Source organism: Streptopelia decaocto (assembly GCF_964273445.1).
Source record: "Streptopelia decaocto genome assembly, chromosome: 2".
In the NCBI taxonomy this organism is placed as follows: domain Eukaryota; kingdom Metazoa; phylum Chordata; class Aves; order Columbiformes; family Columbidae; genus Streptopelia; species Streptopelia decaocto.
Genome location: NC_138655.1, coordinates 130,385,051 through 130,410,937, shown reverse-complemented (window position 1 = coordinate 130,410,937; position 25,887 = coordinate 130,385,051). Strand labels below are relative to the sequence as shown.

General features: G+C 36.8%; 1 protein-coding gene and 1 long non-coding RNA gene across 2 annotated transcripts in view; both read left to right on the top strand.

Moving 5' to 3' along the window:
• The window catches only part of DNAH11 (dynein axonemal heavy chain 11), a gene marked incomplete at both ends in the record, with an annotated part of 86,579 nt that overhangs the window by 51,812 nt on the left and 8,880 nt on the right, over nt 1-25,887 (top strand). The window contains 4 exon segments of the mRNA XM_082044605.1: nt 19,983-20,056; nt 22,414-22,501; nt 22,504-22,648; nt 23,252-23,374. Of these exon segments, the coding sequence (XP_081900731.1) occupies nt 19,983-20,056; nt 22,414-22,501; nt 22,504-22,648; nt 23,252-23,374 (430 nt within the window).
• LOC309436985 lies at nt 942-15,279 on the top strand. Its single transcript, XR_014183450.1, has 3 exons — nt 942-1,026; nt 1,575-1,721; nt 15,078-15,279. It is a non-coding gene; the product is annotated as an uncharacterized lncRNA (long non-coding RNA).

Here is a 25,887-nt window from a genome sequence, read left to right as displayed (position 1 = left end):
TTTTTTTTTTACATTTTGATTTGGGATCTTTAGAGAGCAGTGTAGGGGAAAGGGACCTGGGGGTCCTGGTGGACAGCAGGATGACCATGAGCCAGCACTGTGCCCTTGTGGCCAAGAAGGCCAATGGCATCCTGGGGTGTATTAGAAGGGGGGTGGTCAGTAGGTCGAGAGAGGTTCTCCTTCACCTCTACGCTGCCCTGGTGAGATCGCACCTGAAATATTGTGTCCAGTTCTGGGCCCCTCAGTTCAAGAAGGACAGGGAACTGCTGGAGAGATTCCAGTGCAGGGCAACAAAGATGATTAAGGGAGTGGAGCACCTCCCTTACGAGGAAAGGCTGAGGAAGCTGGGTCTTTTTAGCTTGGAGAAGAGGAGACTGAGGGGTGACCTTATTAATGTTTATAAATATATAAAGGGTGAGTGTCATGAGGATGGAGCCAGGCTCTTCTCAATGACAACCAGTGGTAAGACAAGGGGTAATGGGTTCAAACTGGAACACAAGAGGTTCCACTTAAATTTGAGAAGAAACATCTTCTCAGTTAAGGTGACAGAGCACTGATTCAGGCTGCCCAGGGGGTTTGTGGATTCTCCTACTCTGGAGACATTTAAAACCCACCTGGACGCATTCCTGTGTAACCTCACCTAGGCGTTCCTGCTCCAGCAGGGGGATTGGACTAGATGATCTTTTGAGGTCCCTTCCAATCCCTGACATTCTGTGATCTGTTATAACTCATTATTATAGCATTGGCTTCTCGTTTCAAATTGGTCAAATCTTGAAAAGCTAGATTTTGTAGGTTTTGTAAGATTTCAGGAGATGGCCATAGACAAGCTCTCAAGATCGCCCATGCAATAAAAGTTAAGCCTGCTAATATTTGTTTTCTTCTTTGTCTTATCACCTCTATCCAGATGAGGTTAAGAAGAGTCCCCTCTGGTCTATCTGTGTAGCTGCCAGATAAAATACTTGGAGCGACAGGGGAAAAAGAACGAAACAAACAGATATTCAAAACATTTACTTTCTATGTGGGAAGGTATTGTCACTGGATGTTTTGATATGGGTTTCTTGCCTGGCAGGCAATAAATTGCTCTTTCAGCAAACTAACAGTCTTTATTAATCAATCTCTGAGTCTGTCTTAACCTTTCAGAAAACCTCTGCTGGAATTGTGTTCAGAGTGATTACTCAGCATTTTCCATAATGTCCTTTTGCTTTTATGTTTGCATCTTTGCTAAGTGCTGCAACACTGGGCCCTGCTGCAAGCTGAGACACCTGGTTACAAACACAGCCTCAGCAGGTGGGCAGACATCTGGCCATCTCAAGGGGGCTGTGGGGTCCCTGGTGGGAACAGGTAGGCTGTTGTTATTAAATTCTTTAAATCAACAAAATTCTGTGATCTACAAATGTGGATCTGCCAAATGCAAACAAAATAAAAGAGGAAAAGACAGCACTTTTAGTACTAAGACCTATGAAGCATGAATTTTGTTTTACGTTTCAGTTTTTGGGGCCCACGTGGCATAATCTCTTAAGTACAATACCTAATGACTCTTACTCCTGAATAACACATTACCCTTTGCCCCGTAGGTAGAAGATCTAAAATCCAAACTTGCTTCTCAAGAGGCAGAACTGCAACTGAAATATCAAGATGCTGAACCTTTGATTGCTAAGATCGGGTTTCAGACTGAGAAAGTGAGCCAAGAAAAGGCCATTGCAGATGCAGAGGAGCAAAAGGTCAGTCTAATTCCCCCATTTAGTGCTGTTAAGCTATATTTAGCACAAAATAAACCTCTTTAGGTGAACAGTTTTTAACAACTTCCTCTCCAGGGAGCATAAAGTCTAAGGAATTATTATACTTACACATGTAACAGCATTTCACACCGTGATTACCACTTGACCTTTCTTTACATTATGCCTTTTCCCAACCTTTTAGCTGTTTTAATGAGATGAAAGAACAATAAATACTGAGCTCATTCAAGCATTTAATGGATGTGGATCTTGAGAATCAGACTTATTTGTAATACAGTAAAGGTCAGAGAGTCATCTCTGAGCACTTCAGATTTCTTAAAGCTTTGAGGGTCGAGATAAATTGAACAACTCAATTGATACAGAAGTTCATTCCAGTATCTCACAATATTACAAGGTGCGAACCTTGAATTTTAAGACTATTGTAGCATTCCTAATAATATGTGTCAAGTGTTGACTCTTCTTTTTGCTTGCAGTCCAGCCTATTAACATTAGTTACCAACATCTGTATTAGAAACATAAAGGTTTACATGCATTAATCCTCACCACAGAACAAACAGAAATGCGTAATTTTATCTGGAATATAAAATTTTTGTCTACTGTTACAAGCACAGTTTTTGAAATACAGCACTTGTAGTATGGAATGCTGTAAACTTAAGTTCTTTTGCCATTAAAATCCAAATGGCTTATTTGACTCTGGCATTTTGCTAAGAAATCTAATGTACGTTGTGTTGTTTATCAATACTGCAAAGTGAAAATTTTAACTGACCAGTAACAGTTATTAATACCTGATTTTGAACAATGAAAACTTGAAGTTGCCAAGAGCTTTGTAAATATTCTTCAGATATTGATCAACAGGGAAGCCTATACTCTCTTAGAAATCAAAGTGGTCTTTCATTCTCTTCTGTTTTGTTTCTTAAAGACATTATTATTGGGTGATATGTAATACTTTTCTAAAGACCTTGTGTCTTATCCTAATTTTATTGAGAGAAAAGTGATTTTTGACAGTGACATAAATGAAGACCAGATCAGGACTTTTATATTTCTCTGGATTATGCTAGTTATGGACTTCAGCTTTTTGCTGATCCATATCTTACATAGGACTTGAAAACTGCTGTGAAGTTTGAAGTCCAAATAGTGCAATTAATTAATCGTGAACAAATTGGATCCAATAGCTCAACATCCTACCAACTACTTTTCAGTGGTGCATTTCCTATATTGGTTCCATATGCTTGTGATGGATTTGCGTGATCAAAATACACCCTTAACATAATTTTAACTACTTCATTAAGCAACAAGGTGAAACACACAGAGTGATTATTGTGGCATAATCACATCTTTGGGCCACTTTGTTTTCAGGGATGAAGTTCAGTGCATGACATTAATGATTACCACACTCCCCTGTTCATTGCTTTATTGCACTTCTGAAATGTTTTCATTGGAAATGAAAGTGTCATTTTGTGCTACATTAACCTAATGCTAGTTCATAAGGTTGATGACAGTTTCTAAATATTAATCTTCTATAATGTTTGTTGAAAAAAATCAGCAGATGAGAATATATCTTCCAGCTAAGTTGTGAATACTCTTCACAATTTATTAAAATTTGTCACCCTTTAGAAAATTATTTTGGCTTTCCTGTTGTATAGATTTCAAACTGGATGTTATAAGGTGGGGTTTTTTTTAGTTTTACAACTTTAAGCAAGTAAATACCTTGGAGGTATTGCCTTAGAGTGAAGCATTACCTAAGAAAAGGGGAAGAGTGGAAGTCACTTTAGATGAGACTTATCTGGAAAAGTGGGTTCAGTCTGGATGGCCCATAAATGTGGCAGAGCTACATATCTATGTAGTAATCAATGAATGTGCCACTGCAGTTGTGGGCAGTAACACTGCTGTCATTTTACTGGCTGTTTGTATGCTCTGAATGATGCCAGCTGGGGTGGTTTACAGATGAAGATGCATATGCCATTGCCTTTTAAAATGAGACCTACTCTTCCAAAGGAAGAAAACACGCAGAGCATGATGTAGGTAAATGGGTGATAGTGACACTAGCTGAGGCTTAGGAGCAAAGATGGATCCAGGCTGAACTGCTTTTATGATTTGCCTCCCTCAGCTGAAGTGCACTCTTTCTTTACGTGGTATATTTGAGCCACTCTACTCATGGTCTGATTGCTAAGGGCACACTGCTTCCATTTTTTCTAACAATTTAGCCATCATTGAAGAGCTCTATTCTGTTGAAGTTATTGGTGTGAAGGGGACTAAACTTCTGGAGACAAGGATGAAAAGCTCCTTCATCTCTTTGTGTATGGAAGTAGATTGAGAAACATTCTTAATGCTTATCTGCAATCTGCTCTGTTTAATTTTTTCTCACTTAAATATCTTGTCCCATATTTCCTTTTGGGCATCAGGAAGCAATGAATAACTAAGCATAATAAAAAAGGGAGACAGAACTATAATACAACTTGCATGACTTAAATTAGTTGTTTGTTTTAATGGAAAATACTGAGTCACATAAGAAGCACTGTTTACTGTAAATGTAATACTTGTTCGCCTGGTTACATCCTTAAAAACTGTGACAGAAGGAGCATCTTGGCTGTTCTAAAGTTTTCACTTTAAGCTAATTTCAGTAACATGGGTCTCAAACCATGTTAGAGAAAATATAAACCAAACCAAAACTGCAACTGTATATGCAGTGTTTAATTTTAAAGAATATGTTGTGGCTATTATGCAAACCAATAAACATTGGGAATTTAATCTTAAATGCTACACCGGTTTTGTTCTGCACTTTTATTTCACAAAGAATGGAGGCAATTTTTAACTTAGTTATTAACTTGTAATTTGTAATGCATATTGATTTTCAATCTTTGTTATTTCCACAGACAGTGTCTGTGTGTGTCCTGTTTCCCATGTAATAAACGTATGCATGGGACGTGCCCCTGGAAGTTGTAGAAACACGTTTTGTAAGGATATTAAATTCTTACAGAGGCTTGTTACTGCCAATGCACAGTGCTTGTTCCAAGTATTAACATCTTAATCACTCTAATATCCTCTTTCTCTGTAATTAGATTTTGCTTAAGCAAGATCTGACAGAAAATGAGCCTGTGAGATGAGCATGAGGTGCAAGGATAAAGAAGAACCAAATATAACTGACTTTGGCCCCAGGAAATCCTTAAAAATGTGTATGATAATCTTCCACATATGCAATGGCAGATGATACTGAACACCTTCCAGGGTTACTCTACCAGATAAATTTGCACCAATGAATCATTATCAGCTTTTAAATAGATAATCAAATCATTGCAGAAAGCTGTGGAAGTGCATAGATTTTATTTAAAACTGGTACTAGCTGTTGTAAAGTCACTGATATAAGCTACTGTTAAGCCAAAACAAGAGTTTTGAGAAATCTGCTTAAATTGGTATCTGCTTAATTTCTGAACCTGAAATTAAGTACAGTGCTTTCTCATAGGGTATTTCTTTCTCTCCTTTTCTCTCCCTTGTTTTGAGGCCTATGGTTTCAGACTTGGAACTGAGAAAAAGGCAAATTTACCAAAAGATGAAGGCTGGTTTGACAAATCTGATATATCTACTGAAAAAACACAGTGAATGTTTTACTGGTTAGGGAAACCCCAGTATGTCACTAGAACTGACCATTGACTCACTGGTATCTTCTCTGGTTTTCTAAGAGGGAGCCATTGAAAGGGGGGAATGAGGGAGGTGGGGTGGTGGGTAAAGTGGCTCTCAAACTCTTAGTGAAAAATCTTTACTTTCTTTACTTTTTCTCCCCCATACATCTCTTGTTTAGCTCCAGCTTCTCCAATTGAGCTTAGATCATTAAATGCTTACAGCTTACCTGCTGAAATGGCATAAGCTGTTGAGCTCTTCCCCTGTGTTCAATAACTCCTCAAAAGTAACAGTGTGTCCTAATATTCCCCAGCTTTTTTTTTTTGTAAAAGAATGCTTATTAATCAAGCAATACTTACAAGAGCTTTTTTTGCTGATGGCTTCTAGTTTTTCTGTAGCTGCTGATAATTCAGCTTTTGCCTGGGTCAATGCACAACATTTTGGCTCTACGTCACAATACTCCTTCAAAAAGGCACACAACATATGTATGTTAGACAAGAAGTTTAGTCTAACATTCATTATAAAAATTGCAAATGTGTCCTGATAGAAGACTTTCAGATAATCTTAGCAGCCTCTCAGTACACACGTTTGCTTTAGAGCTATCTTTCTACACAGTAGTGGGATGCAGAGATTTCTCCAATATTGACCTTAAGACTACAGGTGGTTTGATTATAGCCTGTACAAGGATATCTTAAGCAGAACTGAATCTATCCTCAGTGGGTCTGCTGTCCAACTAAAATTAATTTATATGTATCACTTTCATGGCTTTAGAATATAAGTAGAAATTAGACACACATTACGCTTGAGTAGATTTCACCCAGATTTATTAGTTTTTTACTATTTCGTAATTAACTTGCTGTGATGCTAGGATGAATGGAAGAATGCTGCTGACAGGTGCTTAAGGGAATCACAAGTGATAAGCTCTGTCTTACACTCCAGACAGCCAGAGTCATGTAAAATATGTACATCTGAAGAATAATGTTTCCTAACTGTTGCATCATAATGGCAATTAAAAAGTCCTGGACAGCCACATCTTTAACTGAAAATAAATACATGTGTACATACTGTTAAGCACTGAATACTTCCCAATTTATATGTGGTTGCTGTTATGTTCTTCCCAGAACACTATACTGAGCTTACCAAAACAATAAATAATTTCAATAACAGAATTTTCCCTCATCAAGGCAAGAGAGGAACTGATATACCTACATACCTCATTGAATTTTACTATATTGATGACCCAGGCACCGAGACCAGCTGCTGCAAATGATTCTGTATGAACATAATTTGGGTTGAAATCTGGATCTTTCAAGTAATGTTCCTTGATGACTTTCAGACAATTCTGATGAACGTGCTTCTTATCACAGTTGATTAAAGCTTGTAATAAGTCATCAACCTGCAAGAAGAGAAGTTCCAGTGCACCGATACTTTTCCATTTCAGAGAATCAGAAGCTAATTCTTACTTTTGTCATAAATGCAAATCTGGAATCCTGCTCTGGCTTTTTGTTTCAGAAACATTATGTAGTACAAAGCAAAAATATTATTTCCCCCCAAAGCCTGAAGTATTCACCCTCAGAAAGACATTTTATAATGCACTTGAAGAATTTGGCAGGATAAGATAAATATCATTAAATGCTCTCCCTTTGACTTTTCTTCTGCAGTCAATAAATCCCACTGGTGCTCAGACTGACTTGAGTTTGTCACCAAAGGTACACAGAAAAGAACAATACAGGGTCATATCCCCCTACATTCAAACTGTAAGAAAATGAAGTTGTGATTTAGTTTCTCTTTCTCTGGCTCTCATTTTTAACTGTTCTTTTCTTCTCTTATCTCAGATACCACATGATGTTCCACTGATCATTACCTATCCCATAACGACTCTTGCAGCTTTCCAGTTTCGGTCTTTGGGCGCTTTATACTCCAGTAAAACCATTACTGCAGTAATAACATTGGTTACAGCCATTGGTGGGTTTGTGAAGACTTTCAGTTCTTTAAGATTAACCTGAAAAAAGAAACTCAGAGGAACAGGTACAGAATTGTGCAACAACAGTAGATTTGTTCCACAGAAGCTTTCTGATTACTAACATAAAACTCTCAGCTCTTTGAAAACTAGTGCTAATTATTTTGTGTGGCAGAAATACTCATGATCATAGCCCTTCCCTTTCTCTGCAATCCCGTGTGCAACTTGGCCAAGCAGAGTGATGCAAAGTGTAATGCCGGTTCAGGTACAGCAGTTTCCAACCTGTTGCTTTGGAGCATGCTGTCCAGAGAAGCTGGAAATTTGACAGTACTTGGCACCTTGGCACTGGAATGACCATTTAATAGCCTTGAACTATTTGAACAATGAGCAGGGTTTATTTTTTTCAGACATCAAACTGCATGATCTTTACCTTACTAAGCATGTCGAGGGCTGCTGTAGCAGCAACAAGAGCGGGTTCAGCTTTCAGCAGGTCATCCTCATATTCTTTCTGTCTCAGATATACCTCTTGAATGGCTGCTACCTATTAAAACAATAAATTTTAGGACTTATATTGAAAAATAAGGCTGTAAATCAAATCACAGCTGCTTAAGCACTCACACTTCCAGTACAATGTCTGTATATACAAACAGATTTAAAACCCCATTATTTTATGTTATGCATAAAAAAGTTCTCTACAAGTAATAAATGAAAGCTGAACAAATTGGTAATGAACATATTACTTTCACTGTTTTCTCTTAAGGTATCAATTTAAGAGAATGGGAATGATTCACTTTTACTGAAACTCTTAATCTAAACCTGTGAGTTAATGTTATCCCAGAATTCATTCTTTATTTCAGAAATTTCCTGTTATTTCTCCCGCTATTGTAGTACCAGCTCTTCTTGTGCAGGAGGAGATGCAGATTTAGCGGATAAGCAAAGATAGCTTGTACCATGTCTCTTCCTCTTCTGGTCCCCTCTGCATACATGCTGCAGTATCTGTTTGCCTCTGTATGACACAACTTTGGCCTTGTGACTTGGAGTCACCCATTCAGATCAAATCACATCTGCCCTAGTGAAGCTTATATCTACACTAAAAAATAGCTGTACTAAAGAATCATGGTTTTTATTTCACACATCTATACTGCTATATGTTTATTAAGTGCAAATAGTTTTTGGACAAAACCAGTCTTTTAATGTGTAGGGAGGTTTTTGCTGGTTTGTTTGTATTTTTTAACTTATTTTTAATACCAAGCAGTCACCCTTGAAACTCATGGAATCTTTTTTGTTTTAATGTGTTGCTCAGAGAAGAGCACTAACGCATCTCTGTTCCTTCCCTGACAGTATTTGAAAAAGCCTTTTCTTGCTTTAGTTGATCTTGCAGTGCAGTAACCCTCCAACTTTGACTGTAGTCCTGTCGTCTTATGTTTATTTAGTTCCCCTTTTATTTCCTTAGGCATTTTTCTGGTGGTGGTTAGCAGCAGTTTTTTTCTCAGCTACACTCAGTTCCTAGTAGGAAGAATTCTGCACCACAGACAAAGCTGCAGTTCCCTCTGCAGTTATCTGTTTCCTACATTAGGCCACCAGTTGTCATGTTGTCATTTACTATTAGTATTTTTCCTAACCACTTTATAAAATCCATACTTCCTGTTCAACCAGGCTTCCTTTTACAAGATGAGAGGATCCGGTTAAAACTGTTATTTTTATAAACTATTCATACCATAGCTGACCAACCTGATGAACTTTTTTAAGGAGCTGTAGCTGTAAGTTTTGATTCCCTGATAGGTATTACTCATGGCAATAGTAAGCTCCAGAGCTCATGAGGTTGTTGAATGGAGAACACTATAACTGGTGAAGTTAGCTATTCATAAATGCAAAATAATACATTTTGGAAGGAAAAATTTGAACTGTTCACTAATAATTCTTGATTATTTATTTATTACTAGCTTGTGGAAGATCACCTGAGGCTGTTTGGGGTCAGTTCAAAGAAAACTTTGAAGTTAGCCTAGTTTTGAGTTGGGAGTTGGATTGGATGACCTCCGAAGGTCCTACTTGCTTACACTATCTTTTGATTCCAAAAATAAAGCAGAAATTGTGTTCATCTGGTAATATTTTACAAGAAGAAGGACCTCAGTAGAAGAATAAAAAATACTTTTCTATGCAGTGCATATACTATGTATATTAAAACGTATTTGTAACACTTAGAGTGGTAAGAGAGTGTTATAATGATGTAGCAAAAACTGCTGCATAGATCTTACTTAGGAAAACTTGGGTTTGGCTTGTTTCTTGTACCTCAGTATTCTACTACACAGTCCCAAAATATTTCACTTCAAAAGCTTCAGTTTACAGTGCAATTCTTTGCACAAGGCAATGCAAAATGTTGTTAATTCAAATGTCTTGCAAATTCCAGCTAACAGTAAGGCTCTCATCCAATTTGTCGTGCTTTTTTCCATGCATGAGGTGATCGAAGTTACTCATTTCCATGAACTAGTTACCTATGCACACACTGTATCCAAATGGGGCATATTGTGCATGAGCTTCCATACACTTGGACTAACAATGATTTACATCAGAAATGTTATTGAAAGAAAAGATTTGAAAGTGATTGAAGTAAACTGGTTTTAATTACATGATTAACTGAAAGCCATGTGGTAGACTCGAAATGATTGAAGTAGTTATAAAAATATAGTATGTAACATAAAGATGTGTGTATAAAAGTCACGGATAGTTTCCTCAGGACTGGCAACTAGGGAGGAGGGGGAAATTGCAAGTTAGCACACACCAGAGCTTTAAACAATTTGGGAATCTTAGAAGGAATTTTAAGTTTCCAGAATTATAACAAGTTGGAGATGTGACACCCACTTAGTAAAATCTTAATCCAAGAAGTTTGAACTACAGAAAACTGTGTGGCTGAGAGATGCATTTCCTCTGGGATCTGTTCGTTAGTACCTCATTTCCTACCTGTGAAATGTTAGAGGGTGATGGGGGGCTGAGTTCATTCATAGGGTTCACTAGATTGAAGGAGCTCTGCAGATTGGAGGTACAGAACAGTCTTTGCATTTCTCCTTTTAAACAGAACTGACACTCATTAATTCCATTAAATGGACCACTTTGCTTGGTTTTGTTTTAACCATAGGTACAGTTGGCATTTCACAGAGCCTCCACTTAGCTTTCTGGGCTCAGCTTTTTTCTCCATCATCTAAGCACGCACAACATGGTCAACAGTGAATAACTTTGTAGGTTTTCATCCCTGTTCAATGATCCTGAACTGCGTTGTTCAATCTTACATTCAAAATCAGCTTGAGTTCCTCAACTGGAAACTTGTATTAATCCACATGTTAAAGGACATGATGCTCAATGTGACATCCCCATGGGGGAGGACTGTTATGTACAGCAGTAGCATTAATCAGAATTAACTGATGGAAAGATGCAAATTCAGAGTGAAACACTGACTTTTTTTGCTGGTATCCATTTTTAGAGATAGAATGAAGTGCTGTATCAATATTTACCAGTTGTGTTCCACTTCTCCAGGAAGTTTTACATCTAGTAAACTTTTGTCAGCTCTGTTTTTCCAACCATGGTAACTTCTTGATCTGCTTCATTTAATGTTTACATTCAGTATTTTGTAACTTGCACCTCCACCCTACACAACCTATTCCAGCTGGCTCATGTCAGGCCTTCTAAAGGTATGATTCACTGTGTAAGGGAGTCTGTGGAATGAGTATAAAGAGAAGACAAACTTTCATCTGGAAAAAGAAATGAACAATGCAGGCACTTGTCAGTGACAAGTACCTAGATTTTATTTTCCTTAGCTGCTGACAACCCTCTGGATGCTATCAGTCTCTAGAAAGATCTTATTCTTTACTTGAGTTGTAAGTTCTCTAATGTTTTGAAAGAAAGTCACTTTTGATATACGGACATTCTGTTATACCTCTGTCTGGGCTGCCTGCTGACTGGATCCAGTCTGTGAGGAGTTTTGACCTCACCTACCACCTCTTCTTCAAGAGTGGTAGAAGTGCTGTGCAGCCCTATCAGTCACCCTTTGAAGAGCTGAATTCCTTCTAAGCTTGCATAGGGCCAGTATACAGAGCCTGCAAGAAGAAGGTACTCCTCATCTGAATCTGCATGAAATGAAGCAGTACAGAAGAGATACTTCATGAATACTAGCCTTTAACAGTCCTTTTCATTCTAGAGCTAAACAGATGGGGTAAGAGCAATGAAGGAGTTACTCTTCTATCTAGCCTTTTTAAAATACCTTTAAAGTGGCATTAGGGTTTTTCTTCAAGTCTTTTCTCCAAGCATCAGTCCATACATTCAGTTACCCCCTATCCCTCACTTAATTTCTTGCCTCTTTCCCTTCTTGTCATTTATTTGCCTGTCTCTCTCTCATCTTCCTCTGTCTGATTTTCTAAAGAATAGACTTCAAGGCAGAGTATCAGTTGTTACTGATATCTGCTCCTGCATTCATGGATGTTTTGTGCTCCCTGGATCATAATTCAGCTTCTTTTTGTTGGCAAAGAAAGAGAGAATGAGAGTTGTATGTATTTTTCATGTGGAAGATTTTGTGGCCAGCAATTTTCAGTGATGCTAATTGTTGCAGCTGTTAGTAATCAATAATACATCTTCAGCTTAGACAGCACAGCTAAACTAACCTCCTTTCACTTCTCATGGCTTCCAGAATGTACCTTTAGATGAGAAATTAAATTCAGACATGGGCAATAATGTAATGAACATTGTCACAGTAATTTTTTTAATGTCAAATATATACAGACTGGTACTAATATAGTATGTCATTTAAAATATTTACGATGTTTTAAAGATGATAAAAAGATACTCTGTAGGTGGTGATCCTTTCCTGTGTGTTAAACTTTTAATATACAAACACATACAGTTGTCCATCCAGTCAGAAAATTGCTATGTATTTACAGTAAATGAAAAGAAGAACAGGTTAGGAAATAGAAAAAAGGAACGTTTCTTCACAAGCAGAATTATTTTTTAAGTATTTGGAGTGAAATTAAATCAGATTTCTGTCCTTATACAAACTACAGTTGTCTGCTAAAAATATTTGTGAGAATTATGAATTTACATTCACATCTATACATTACAAGAAGTATGCCCATTATATATTAAAAAAATATATATTTATTATTGTTAGCTCTAAAAAGTTGGGCTGAGTTCATCCTTTTGGCAGATACCAAGCAATTTGTATTACTTATAATTACAATTGAGTGAAAATACACTCTGTTCCTGGAAAGGATTATACCAGGGCGTAGCCCAGCAGGCTTGCTATGGAGAGAAATTACTATGCTGTGATTTGTGGAGCATACTTCACTAGCACTAACTTTCTCCATAACAAGTGTTTTCAAAACATGTGAATTATCCTATAGAATTTAGAGTACTGACGTATAAAATGCAATATGTAATCCTGTCTTTGCTAGCCCTAAACTTTATTGATGGTACATCCTATGAAAGAATGACAAAAGGGAATGGCGTGTTTTGTAGTGACACAGTTCCTGTTCTAAAGTCATGAAGTAGGAAGTGCACTGGTAAAAGAGGATATTATGTACCAAAAAGAAACCTAAAAACAAACAAACAAACAAAACTGCAAAGACATTGGGGCATACCTTACTGTTTGTCTCACTGCAGAAGAATGTTCTTGTCATCTTCACTACCTGAACTTTGATGGAAATATGGTCAGGTTTATGTTATAATGCAGGCAAACTTGACATGCCTAGAAATAAGTCTCTCTTAAAAAAGAGAGTAGAGAGCTGTTTCTGTGTTCATTTTTCTTATGCCTTGCATGCTAGACTGATGAAATTTTGCTTAAAGCCCACTCCTGTGAGACACCCTTATGAGCAGAGATTGTCCTTAGTCTCTCAATTTAAGATCCATCACCATTAAAAAGTGGATTGACTCCTTCATGATCCCTAAGAAATCAAGCCAGCCTTCCCTGTTAAGCTTTAAGTTGTAATTTTATCTTTCCCTTTTTTCAATTAATTTCTTATTTTAATTTATATTTTAGTTTTAAATTTCCTGATTGCACACCACCAATTCAAGCACTAAACTTGGCAGATGAGATATAAATCTTTGATCCTGCAAAACCACCAAGCTTTCATGGAGCTATGCACTCCTTGCTCTTGTTGTGATTCTTCCATTAAACCTGAAATAGAATAGTTTTATTTTACAGTGGAACTCATGTTATTAGTTCTGTAGTTACTCTAGAGAAACAAAACAGTTTCAGGCAACTCGCCTGCTGTACTGTCCCTTGTCTTTTTAAAAATGATCTTTCAAGCTCTGTCCTTGTATTCAACTTTTGCCTCACCTGATTATTTGCAAAAATAATACTTTTCAAGGTGTTAACTTCTTTGCTTTTATCACTCAGTTACCTGACTTTGTAACACCTTTCATTTCATTAGTTCTTCATAGTTTGCTGAGCTGGAAGAAACTCTTTTTTTTTTTTCTTTCTTTTTTTTTTTTCTTTTTGTTTTTTGATAGAGTACGAAAGAATATAAGTGTGTATTGTCCTGATGAAAAGGGAAAACTGAGATAAACACATTGTGGGTGGCTTTCTTATTTTTGGTCCTTTTTGATGAACAAATGCCGCAGTCTGGAGTTTTTATTTTTACAACCAGAAGAAACTAGTCTTTTTTTTTTTTTTTCACCTGTTTTGTTGACTAACTGTTCTTGACTGATTATTACTGTATTTCTTAGAGTTTTTTCAGAAGTACAGGGTGTTGTGTCTTCAACAAGGAGAACAATAGCTCTTCATCCAAGCATCTCTGAGCTGTTTGAGTTAGGTAGGCATTAAAAGAAACAATTTTACATTATTTTATATAAAAATCCCATGTCATCCTAACTGCTCAGTTAAGAGAATCTGGAGAAAATGCTGCAGCTCAGCAAATTACCAGTTGTATGGCAGGAGTGATAGAGACTGAAGAAAATAAAGGGTCTGAGCAGTCTGAGAGGGAACATGCAGTAGCTCACTGAGGGTGGGCAGGGGCTGCTACTGGGTTGAGGTACATTCAGGATGAAATCCCTGAAAGCAGAGAGGGGGGCATGTTGCTGCCTTTGGAGCGGAGTGCGCAAAGGTGGTGAAAGGCCTTTGGTGAAGGTGTGGATTGGTATGCAGGAGATCTCCTTGTTTTCTCCCACAAGTGAAGCCATCTTGTCCATCCAAGAGCAAACTACTGGATCTTCGTATGCCACCCAGCTCATATACAAAATGAAAATCCTAATTCCGTTCTTGTATTTTTTTCCTCTCTCTGTTACAATTTGAAATGCTCCAGAATGCATGGGACACAGTTACAGCATCCTAGGAGGTTTGAGACTGAATCTAGCACAGGGAACTTGCACTTTTGTCCAGGAGCTACAGATCTGGTCATTGCAATGCAGGCAATTGTCATCAAGCAGAAACATATCTCCTCCCATTACCATACTCCAAACACCTGATCTCTACCATTTAAATTAGTATTTAATGAGGGATTCTAATAGTGGTTTTGTTCTAAGTTGTTGTTAGTTAGCATACATATGCCAGGAGCTGTAGAAATAACAGAGCACAACACAACCTTTCCTCTAAATTTTGTATCCTTCAGACTTAAAGGTCCATTCTACAGTCATTAAAAGATATCATTTAAAATAATTTTTTTAAAAAATATATTAAATAAATAAATAAATGATGACTACCAAACAAACAAAAACAACAAAAAAAACCCCACCCCAAATACAACAAACCTTAAGCTAGAGTATTTATCCATTCCTTTCCCGAATAGGTTCTGGATAGCAATCTGTGTAAGCTCACAGCTTCACTTGAGGAAGTGGTTGCAGAGAAAGTCCAACGTCAAGATTATGTAAACTGAACAAACAAAACTATTGAGCTGACCAACAGGCTGGTCAGGAGACTTGAGGTAAGAAGATTTTTCCTGGATGTTCTTGCTACTGTGAATTTTGAAATATTTGAAATGTTTTGTTAAGCATGAGGTTAATCTTAAATTTTTAAGGACAGTGTGGGGAGAAAAGACTGGTGGTGAGATGACTCTTTTTAGAAATCATTTAAATGAAGGAAAAAACAGAACACACAAATAAACCTGTAATAAAATCCTGAGAAGTAAAATTGCTTTTCCTGAAAATCATGTATTGCTGAGCAGCTGATGTTGGCATGATCGCTAGAGAAAAGTCTCTGTAACTAAGTCACCACATTTATACACAACTGTGAACACATTGCGACAGCCTGGGCAGCCTCCAGTTAATGAGCAGAAAGACTGAATAATCTTCTAGGTCAGGATAGATTTGCCCTGCATTTGCCCCCGTTGCACTTTAGATTGTGAATAAGTGGAAGGCACCAATCAGATATTTACTGTTTCCTTATAGTTTTTTTTTCTTTTTACAGAAACTATTAATTTTTAAATAAGAATGAAATGTATTTATGTTAAAATTATATATATTTAAGTGTGGTTATTACCTTTATTTGCAGACAAACATCATTAAAGCTAACACATGCCTATTTAACAGTCAGTAGCCATTTAAGTCAGCCACAGCATTGGTGTGTAGTCTCTCCTAAGTGTTTACAGAAATTGTGCTGTCTCAATTAATTATCTAGAATTCTAACCATTCCTTTTTGACAAATAAGTGTAAATAACAGGAAATTAAAACTACAAAGAGTATTTACACTATGTGAGTTCCCAAGACAGTCTGAATAAATATTTTAAGCTGGATTTCATAAAATCTCTGTGACTTTGCTTTCTAAGATCAGAGAATGAATACTTTTGTTTCCGTAAATCTCTCAGCAGAGTCTGGCAATCAAGAAGATTAAATCAGTTTATAAAAAATAATTGTAACTGTATAGAACTAATAAAAAAACCCAGTGCAATTAAAACTGATCCATTTTTGACACCTGATTTTGAAATTAATATGCCTAGAAATATAAAATATGTAAATAATTTTTCCTTTGGTAGAAAAACAGTGAGGTCATTGTTACTCTCTGCATGTGAAAACTTTTGTTTGCCCCAAGACACATGGGGCAGTCACTGTTGGCCTGACCTTGCAGACATCCAAAGCCTTTGGAAGCTCTGTGGAAGGCAATGGCCTTTGCCCATAGGTAGTCTCCAATGCTTGGATTTGAAGGTTAAAAGAAGGTTTTTTTCAAGATTTGAGCTCTTATTAGTGGTCTTATTGTGTAAGTTAAGGTGGAAAATATTTAAAAGGATTAATCGAGAACTTTTCCTCTAAGAATAAATTCTTTTTTACTAGAACAGGAGACAGTTAACTTCTGAAAAGCATCAAGACTGATGATTTTGTCTATATAGCATTGACCTGGAAGCTCAGCCATTCAGACTAATAAATCAGGCAATTTATATTTAATCATTAACTAACTCCCGAGCTGAACAGCTGTTCAAAATTAGAAATGGGTCACCCCGGCCAGGATGACATTACAGGCAATCTATAATGCATTAGAATAAAATTATAGTGATTTTTAACTGTCTGGAAATTTATTACACTGCATGTTCCAACTCTTAAACCCTTGTTAGCCAATGTCACTAGTGATTTATGGTGCTTGGGTGGTATGGTAAAATTACTGAAGATTTAAATAGACAATCATTCTATGTTTAGTAAATCTTCAAATTTCAAAGCTATTTTTGAGAATGAGGTGGGTGCTCTTTATTGTTTATGACTTACCAGTCAGTGACAACAAGAAAAGAGAATGGGTAAACCAAAAAGCCTTCTTGTAAATTAATGGATTTATTGTCTTGTTGCTTTCAGTTAACGGTTTAAAGAAGAATCCAACGACTTCTGTAGACAAAAATGGATGCCTAAAATACTTCAAAGCAAAACTGCTACATTACAAAGATTGCTGTTAAAGCTTCTAACAGGAATAATCCTTTATGTGTCATTTGCTGGGCATCTCTTATAAATGTAGTTGGGGGTTAGGAGGTCTTTACACACTGAGTTCCTGCATTTACACTGTGAAACATTAAATACTAACTCTTCTAAGCACAGTACTTCGATTAAAGATACTTCCACTTTCTTAGTGGATATTCTATATTCTATATAGATATAGATATCTATATTCTATATAGATATATTCTATATAGATATAGTGGATATTCTATATTATTCTATATATATTCTATATTTAATGACAAAAGAGTTTGAGTCTTCTGTTATTGTAGAATTCTCTGTCTGTTTAACTATTTCAGTAAATATTTCTGATTTTTCTGAAAAATATAGTTGGAAAATATTTCATTAATATCAAATTTAAAAATTATTTTGATACTTTGTTTTTGTACACATATAGATTTGTTTAGAATGAAAGTGAGTTGTTACTTGAGATTGATTTTATACATTTTAAAGGCTTTCAAGAACGAGCACATCTACAAGTATTCTTTTAAGCTCTTAAGCAGCTAGCACCAGCAAAATGCAAGCATTTTATATTAAATTATTTGAAGTATGGAGGATACTTTCTATTCAGTGATTTTGATTACATCATGTTAAAGGACTGGAAAATTATGTTTTGATTACTGTCATTGCTCCGAAAAATAGATGTCTGTATGGACAGTGGGTAAAGGACAGTCCTTATAAGTTGTTCAGCAGTGCATTTTCCTCCTTTCATGTTGGCCCTTTCTTTGCTTCAGTCCCTCTGTCTGCTGGAGAACGATTTCCTGAGGTTTCCCTGATGCGAGTGAACAAACTGGGAAACAACTTCTATTTTTACCTGAGTATTTCCAACAGTACAAACAAGGAAGAAATGTTTTGGCAGTCTATTCTAATTTTACATCTAGAATTTCATCAGTCGGAAGATGACTTTAATGGATGATCAATTTTTACCTTCATTTCCATGCTGAAACTATTTGAGCATGGAACTATTCATGTATACTCTCATTCCTTTGTTGGGAATTGCATACACAGAACAAAGTATAGTGTGCCACATACTGCTAGTTTGGGTTTTATGCTGTGTCCATTTGATCATTAGTTTTGTTGGAATTTGGTAGTAGTTGTAATTGTTGTTGTTGTTGTTGTTCGTTGTTTTCTTAAACTGTTCTTATCTCAGCCCAGGAGCTTTCTCCCTTCCCTTTTGATTCTCTCTGTTATCCCACTTTGGAGATGGACAGCAGTGAGTAAGCAGTTATCCTGGTCTTAGTTGCTAGCTGGGGTTAAACCATGACTCAAATATTAATATACTTTCATTTATCTGAAATTCTTTAGTCACCATTTCAACATTTTAAATAGGCAGTGGGCTGTCTTTACAATGTAACTGGAAAAAAATAACAGCTTTCTGCATAGCTACTAATAAGAAATTACCAATATTTTATACTGTTCCTGACTATTCAACCAAAATATCCCAGGGTAAGCATGTTTAAGCTGAACTCTGTAAAGTACACAAGGGATTCCAGAAATGTGGGCTGATATGGGGGGGGAAATAAATAAATAAATCGGTAATTAAACTCTGACAGAATCAGTGAGGCTGGAAAGAACCTTCTGAGATCATCCAGTGCACCCCTTCCTGCCCAAACTGGGTTGGTTAGACTGGATTCCCAGGATCGTGTCCAGTTGGGTTTTGAATATCTCCCAGAATGGAAACTCCAGAACCTCTCTGGGCAATCTGTGTGTTTGACCACCTTTGTCTTTCCTCCTGTTGAAATTTAAAATCATTACATTTGTTAGCTTAGTAAAATTTCTGTAGATAGTAGGTAAAAAAAGCCAGACAAATAAGAGGAAAAAAACCCTACAACTCTTTTGTTCTTCTTCCCCTTCCCTTGGAAAAAGGCATGAGAAAATAGTAGAAGTCACATCTTTGTTGAGGTTGAAACAGCTTTTTCTCCTTTCTTCTGTTTTTTTTTTTTTTTTTTTTCTTCTAATATTCTTGTTTCTTTGCCTTCTCTGAATCTGGATGGAAATGACTGCACTTTGCACAAGGCAGTAGTGCCATACTGTACCTGGCAGTGGAATGCCAGATGCTGTCAGTATTTCTGTGTGTCTGGATAGTGTATCTGATTCAGACCAAAGTACCAATTACTAGAAAAAAATCAAGCAAGAGAAGGACATGGCATGCTTGATTAAGTGCTCCAACCTATTTTTTCAGCTTCAAAGGCTGAAATCAACACCAGAAAGTATGGACTGTTTCCAGCCTTGCAGTTTTAGGCAGCGTATCTCTTGCTGACAGAGTACCTTTCCTGTTGTACTTTTGCATGCTTCTGGTTTTTAGTGTGGAGTTTAAAAGTTCTGTCACTTCCAAGTTGTTCAGGAGATGACATTTTCTAATTTTGCTTTGCAGTCTGAAAACATGCATTGGAGACAGTCCATTGAACACCTGAAAGCAAAAAAGAAAACTTTATGTGGTGATGTCTTATTAACAGCAGCATTTGTGTCTTACTTTGCACCCTTCACAAAGCAGTATTGCCAGGAACTGATGAAACATGTCTGGATTCCTTCTCTAAAGTCACAAAGGTAAAATTTACTGTACAAAATATGGCGTCTCCAGTGAAAAGTCTGGTTGGTTAAAGATGCTGTCTTTCAAAAATTTGAAGTACAGATCTGTATTTAAAAGTGGCTTTCCTCAGATTACAGGTACACTTTGAGAGAAATGGGAGAAGGAGTTTAAGTTCTGTTTGCAAAAGAAAATCCTTTCCCTTTCCAGTTCTTTATGCCAAATTCTGTCTTTTGTGACACTTGTGAAACAGTAAATGCTATACATAGTGATAGAACAGTGCAGAGAGACCTATTCCGCTTAGGTTTTCAGCTCCAGGAAGAGCAGGTAGTTGTGATAATCTCAATTTCTCTGGACATGGAGGAAACCATGTTAGTACTCAATAACTGCAGAGAGGCTCTAGCCCTTAGAATTGTCTCTGAAAAGGTTCCTCCATCCTTCCTTGTAAAGCTTTGCGCCATTCCTTTCTTCCTTTCTGCTGCAAATGTTCCTCACCTCTTTCTACTTGTTTCCTGCTTCTCATGTGCTGCAAATCACAGCATGATATCACAGTTAATATAATTTATTATCTGAAATATGTGAAATGTCAAACTCTTACCCCCATTTTAAATGACAAAGCTAAGGCACAGTGGGTGAGCCAAGTTGCCCAGGAACACTCTGAAAATACTGTTAAAGCCAAATCCAAGGTTCCCAAGGTCAGCACTCAGAACTGCAGGGACATCTTTTTGTAGCCATTTGATTTTTGCAACAGTTTAACAGTCACTATTTTGTGTGGAGCTTTGTTTTGCCTGGAACATCTCCCTGACCTTTTTCACCATAAAATTTTTTGCAGGTAAAATGCAAAAAAGTGGGGAAGAGTAGAAAAGAGGAGACAAATGCATTTGGGAAGTTAAAAATACATGTTTATTAATAATCCTCTTTAGAAGGAACACAAAGTTGTTCTATGCCATGAAGTATCAGTTTAGTCTGGATACAGGGACAACAGATGTATCTATACAATACAATATTTTTTTGCATTGTGTGAAAATTTGTATTAAGAACACTGCTAACACCTCAATGTTAGTGTTTTCCACAAGGAAGTATTTGAGCTCATGAAAGTGATTGTATTGCTTGCCTTGCAGTCCAGAGATAAACCAAATCATATTTTCGGTCTTCTGGTATATTTACCACAGGAGATTAACTTGTTGCATGCTTGCAGAGAGGAGTGTATGCCTGTTGGTCCTTTTGTGCTTGTATTTTCAGCAAGTTCATCAACAGTCAAGTTCATTTTGGGCTCTGTGATTAGAATCAGGGGTCGGACAATTTTAAGGTGGTATAAATTTTCTAATAATATGGTAGCTATGACATCGTGCCACAGAAAATGCACTAGATGTATGGTGCCATTCTTATTAATACTAATAACTGTGCAAATTTGTCTCAATTTAAATATATGTAATTATTTTCTTTATAAATAAGCACCAGATTTACATGCTTTTTTATTTCAATGTGCACTTTTAAAACGATCTCAAGTCTACAAGTCAGCACTAAGGACTATACATGTTTAGGGAGGAGGAAAATTTTGATGGAAGAGTTTTTAAAGCACTTCTGAATGGGGTGAAAGATAGTTTGGGCTAAATATTGATGGTTCTGTGCTTCCCTTTAATTTATGGATTTAGAATTCAATCCAGCAATCACAAATAAGGAAAACTGGGATATCATTGTAAAGGAATGGACATGGATTAGTCCTTGAGGAAAGGACATGGTTTACTGCTCAAATTAGTTTATGGTTGGACTTGATGACCCTGAGGGTCTCTTCCAACCAAAATGATTCTACGATTCTATGAATTGTTGGGGATTTGCCCTTCGCTTAAACAAAGAACAACTTACTTCCTGATATCTGGTGTAGATCTTCTATGCTTCCACTGGCCACTTTTATTTTCCAAATAGCTTAGTTATTCAGTCTCTCTTACTCTGTTGTGTAGCATTACGCATTTCCCTTCCCACTCTTTACCCATTCAGTAAACACTGATTTCAGATGTTCCATTTCTTTTCGATTTCATCTCCTTGTCAATGCCCGCAACAAGTTGGTGTCCAGCAAGTGTGGCTCTGTAGTGGCTGTTCTCATGTATGCGGACACCACAGGTTCCTTCTGAGCAAAGGGGCACTCACACGAACACGTTGCCACAGCTGGTGCCAGGCAGGGAGCTGCAAGGCTGCCTCTGCCCCTGGAGGTGGTTCTGTTCTCTGGCTTTGGATCTTGTTGATAACACAGCTGAACTATATTAAGAAGATACCTTGGGAATCCTGTTTCTATGATCTTTGTGTAGATAAATGCTGATTTATGCTCCAGAAATACCTGCTCAAGAGCATACATGAGCATTGAATTTGCAATATCAGAATCTGTATACACCAAAATTTGTAATATATGGTGTTTTTTTAACATTTTATTGAACAATAAATATTTTTATGAAGTAAATGTCTTAAATGAAAACACATTTTTTAAAATGTCATAAATGTGATAAAGTGCTTCTCATCATTATTTCCTAGCATAATCTTTTGCATCGGAAACTCCACAGGGATCTTCCTTACCTTTCTGCCTAGAAAGCCTTAATTTATATCAGCCCAGTTATCTTATGAATTGCACTGAGTCATGTCTTGCTGCTTGGTAACCTTGCTGGATGATTATTTTCCACTATGATTCAAAGGTTCTTATTGCTGTGATGGAGGGCCTGGACCCGATTGTCACGTTGACGGATGATGCTGCGATTGCAACATGGAGTAACAAGCGACGGCCGGTGATAGGATGTCAACAGAAAATGCCACTATTCTGACAAACTGCAGGCGTTGGCCTCTGACGATAGATCCCCAGCAACAGGGAATTAAATGGATAAAGAATAAATATGGAGCTGACCTTAAAGTCATACATCCAGGACAGAAAGGGTATGTGCATGCTGAAAAATTGGCTTTCACATTTACTGCCCTGAAGTTGCCCTAATTTTTGCAAGAGCTTAGTGTTTGTTGGAATGCACTTACTTGAAGACTTGAAATATTGCAACTATGCTGCTTATTTATCCATAGTATCATTTTCCATTTAAAATGGTGCTTGAAAGGGGACTTTTTTTATGTTGTTTTCAAGTGTTGAGAAGGAAATAAAGTGGAAGTCAAGGTGCACTTTTTGTGAGGGGCAAGTCACCTTTTCAATAGGCAAGGTCCAAAGCCTGATGATGTGACATTAGTTTCAGTGTACGGTTTAGTCAGCAGAACACAGCAGATGCACCTTAGAGGGCAAGATTCAATCCAGTGCACTGCATTCAAGGCAAAAGTCAATATTAGGTCTCTTGCTAGTAAACAAATGTGTTTTCAATTCTTGTTACTGTTACTGCATTATATGTAAGTTGATACCACTTTCTTTATGAATTTAATTAGTGGTTTAATCATGTTCTTTTAGAAAAACTTCTCCAGTTCTATTAGATAAAATAAATCTTTCTAGGACCAACATTTATCTAATATTTGAGGGTTTAATTTTTTATTTTTCATGTGAAGTTTTCTGAAGACCGTTGAAAGAGCTTTGGCTTGTGGAGGGACTGTACTGACAGAATACATGAGTGAAACTATTGATCTTATACTTGATCTTCTGTGCAGAAGACATACAGTTAAAAAGGGAAAGTAAGTATACTTGAGTAATCAGAATTTTTCCACAACAACTGAGGCTATATTGCTTTGATTGCCACATTTTGCTTACTTCTTGATAACCTTTCATTAAGTTATTTATTTCTTTTTTTTTAAATGCAATGGCTAAAAACTTGTGATAAGTGGATATTAAGGTGTTGCTATCTACATCTGATTAGATAACAAAATTATCTTAATTCACAAATTGGAATAGAAATACAGTATAGATGTGTATGTGAGTTTCTTGACCCAAAGTGAAAATCTTTTACTTTTTTTACTTCAAAAAAAGTAACAAAATGAGAAGCATATGTTATAAATTGGCTCAAAAGAAAATAAAATACTTCATTTGTATATTAGGCATCTATAGGAAAAGGCAAAATATTAGAAATTATAGACTGGATTTGGTTTTAACAATATAGGGTTTTCCAGCTGCAATATCAGCATAAGAAAACCATGGCTCCACTTTGCAGTGTGCTGCCACAACTCTTTATTGAGCCACCCCATGAAACAAATCAAGAACTTGGTTTAAAAAGAAAAAAAAAAAACAACAACAAAGAGACTAATGAGGAAAAATGAATGTCACAATGTCGGGCAGAGATGGGGACTCTTCACAGTGGTATTGTTACCGATGTCCCATGCATCAAACCAGTCCAGTTGATAGTGTTCACAAACCCATTGAGGCAGATGTCATGGTGGTGTTGCTGTCTCCAGTTTTACCCAGAAACCTAGTCTGCTAAGACCAACACTCACAGCCCGTTTCTCATGCAAGTGCTCCAAACATCCGAGTACGGGGACTGTACTGACCCCTTCCTCCCAATGGAAGGACCAAAGGTCTGACAGCCCTGTGAGCTCCACCCCAGAGGTCTGGAGCTAGGAATTTGAGTGGGAGACTCAAATTCTAATCAGCTAACTCCAGGCTGATGAGTTAATGTGTCTTCCCTGTTCTGACACTGCAGTGGCAGGAGTGGCAGATGGTACAAGGTAGGGAAACTTGATGTTCTGACTTTTTATGGGGGGTGTCTGTGCACCTCATCTGTCATTCTCATGCCTCTTTTTCCCCTGTATTTGAAAAATTGATATCAAATTTATAGAACACCATTAAAATATTGTCCAAGATCTAATTAACTCACCTCTAGATACACATTTTTCAGGATGATAATAGGAAAAGTAAAGGAGCTTGTACTCAAGTCCTTGGTGCAAGAGAATTTCAGTCTGTAATGTCTTCCGTCACTTTTCATGAAAACTTCCAGTGTGATTGTTGAGTATTCAAGGCAACTGTTACCTAAAGAATAATTTTGATTTGTGGTTGCATGAGAGTAAACTTGTTAAACCTCATTAAATGTTTTATCTGTTGAAATGAAATGCCACGTTATTGTCTCTGCTCAAATGTCAATTTATTTTTAAGCCTGAAAGTGCTCCTGTCTTCTATTCCTGATTTCAAACAGCACATCAACAAGCTAGATTTTAATGTTGAAGAATATGATATTTATTCTGATAAAAAAGCCAGAGATACCCCTGAAGCATTTCTTGAATGGGTCTCAGATTACTCACAGTATTGAGAGTACTTGTACAGTTTCAGATTGTTAGAAAAGAAAATATGCAATATAGGTTAAATAAAAATAGTATCTATAATAGTTTTGGACAGATTACCCAAGCTTTTTCTCCCTCCTTCCCCTCATATTTCAGGCAGTGGTGCCTGAAATAAAGTGGTGCCTTGCATACGTGAAGCTCCTGGAAGATGCACTCTTGCCCTGCACTGTGAGATCTTCAAATTATTCCTTTTTGTTACATTTTCTATAATGGTATTTGAAGTACTTCAGAGTAAGACCATATAGCTTGCTTTTTAAAATCTATAGAGAAGAAACTCTATTGAAAATTAGAATTATACTGGTGTGAGAGATCAAAAATTTCACAGTCTAACAAGTCTTAAGGCATGAGACAGAGGGATATAAAACAGTAGAAAGAAGTCAGATTGAAAAGTTCAAGGGTCACAGCAATACAGTTTTGCATTTCCTTAGCAAGGGCTTCCATGCAGCACAACAGAGCTGTACACATGCACACAGACACAAACACAAATATATGAAGCTATTCAAATATAGGTTCTTCTGGAGAATATTTTAGCTGCATTACATGACCTGGCACTCTGTGGCTCATTGAGGATGCAGCAGGTCTCCTTTGTGGGGCACTAGTAATATATATATATATATATACCTTTTATTACAAAATAATCAGAGTTTTCCTCATTCTAGATTCATTTATGTTACTTGTTTATTTTAGTAGTTGTGGCAGGCACTTTGAATTTTTTTTTCCTAATAAAGAAAGACTAGAAAGGTATTTGTGATAGATATGGTGAGGTCCAGCAGTTGAAGTTCATTAATAATTGGAATGTTGCAGAGTATGAAGTAATGAATACTAATTACTCCTTTCATGTCTGACAGCACCCTGCGGACCAATACATCAGCCCAGACTTTAATTTGGTTCTAGTAATGGTTTCATCAATAGTACATTAA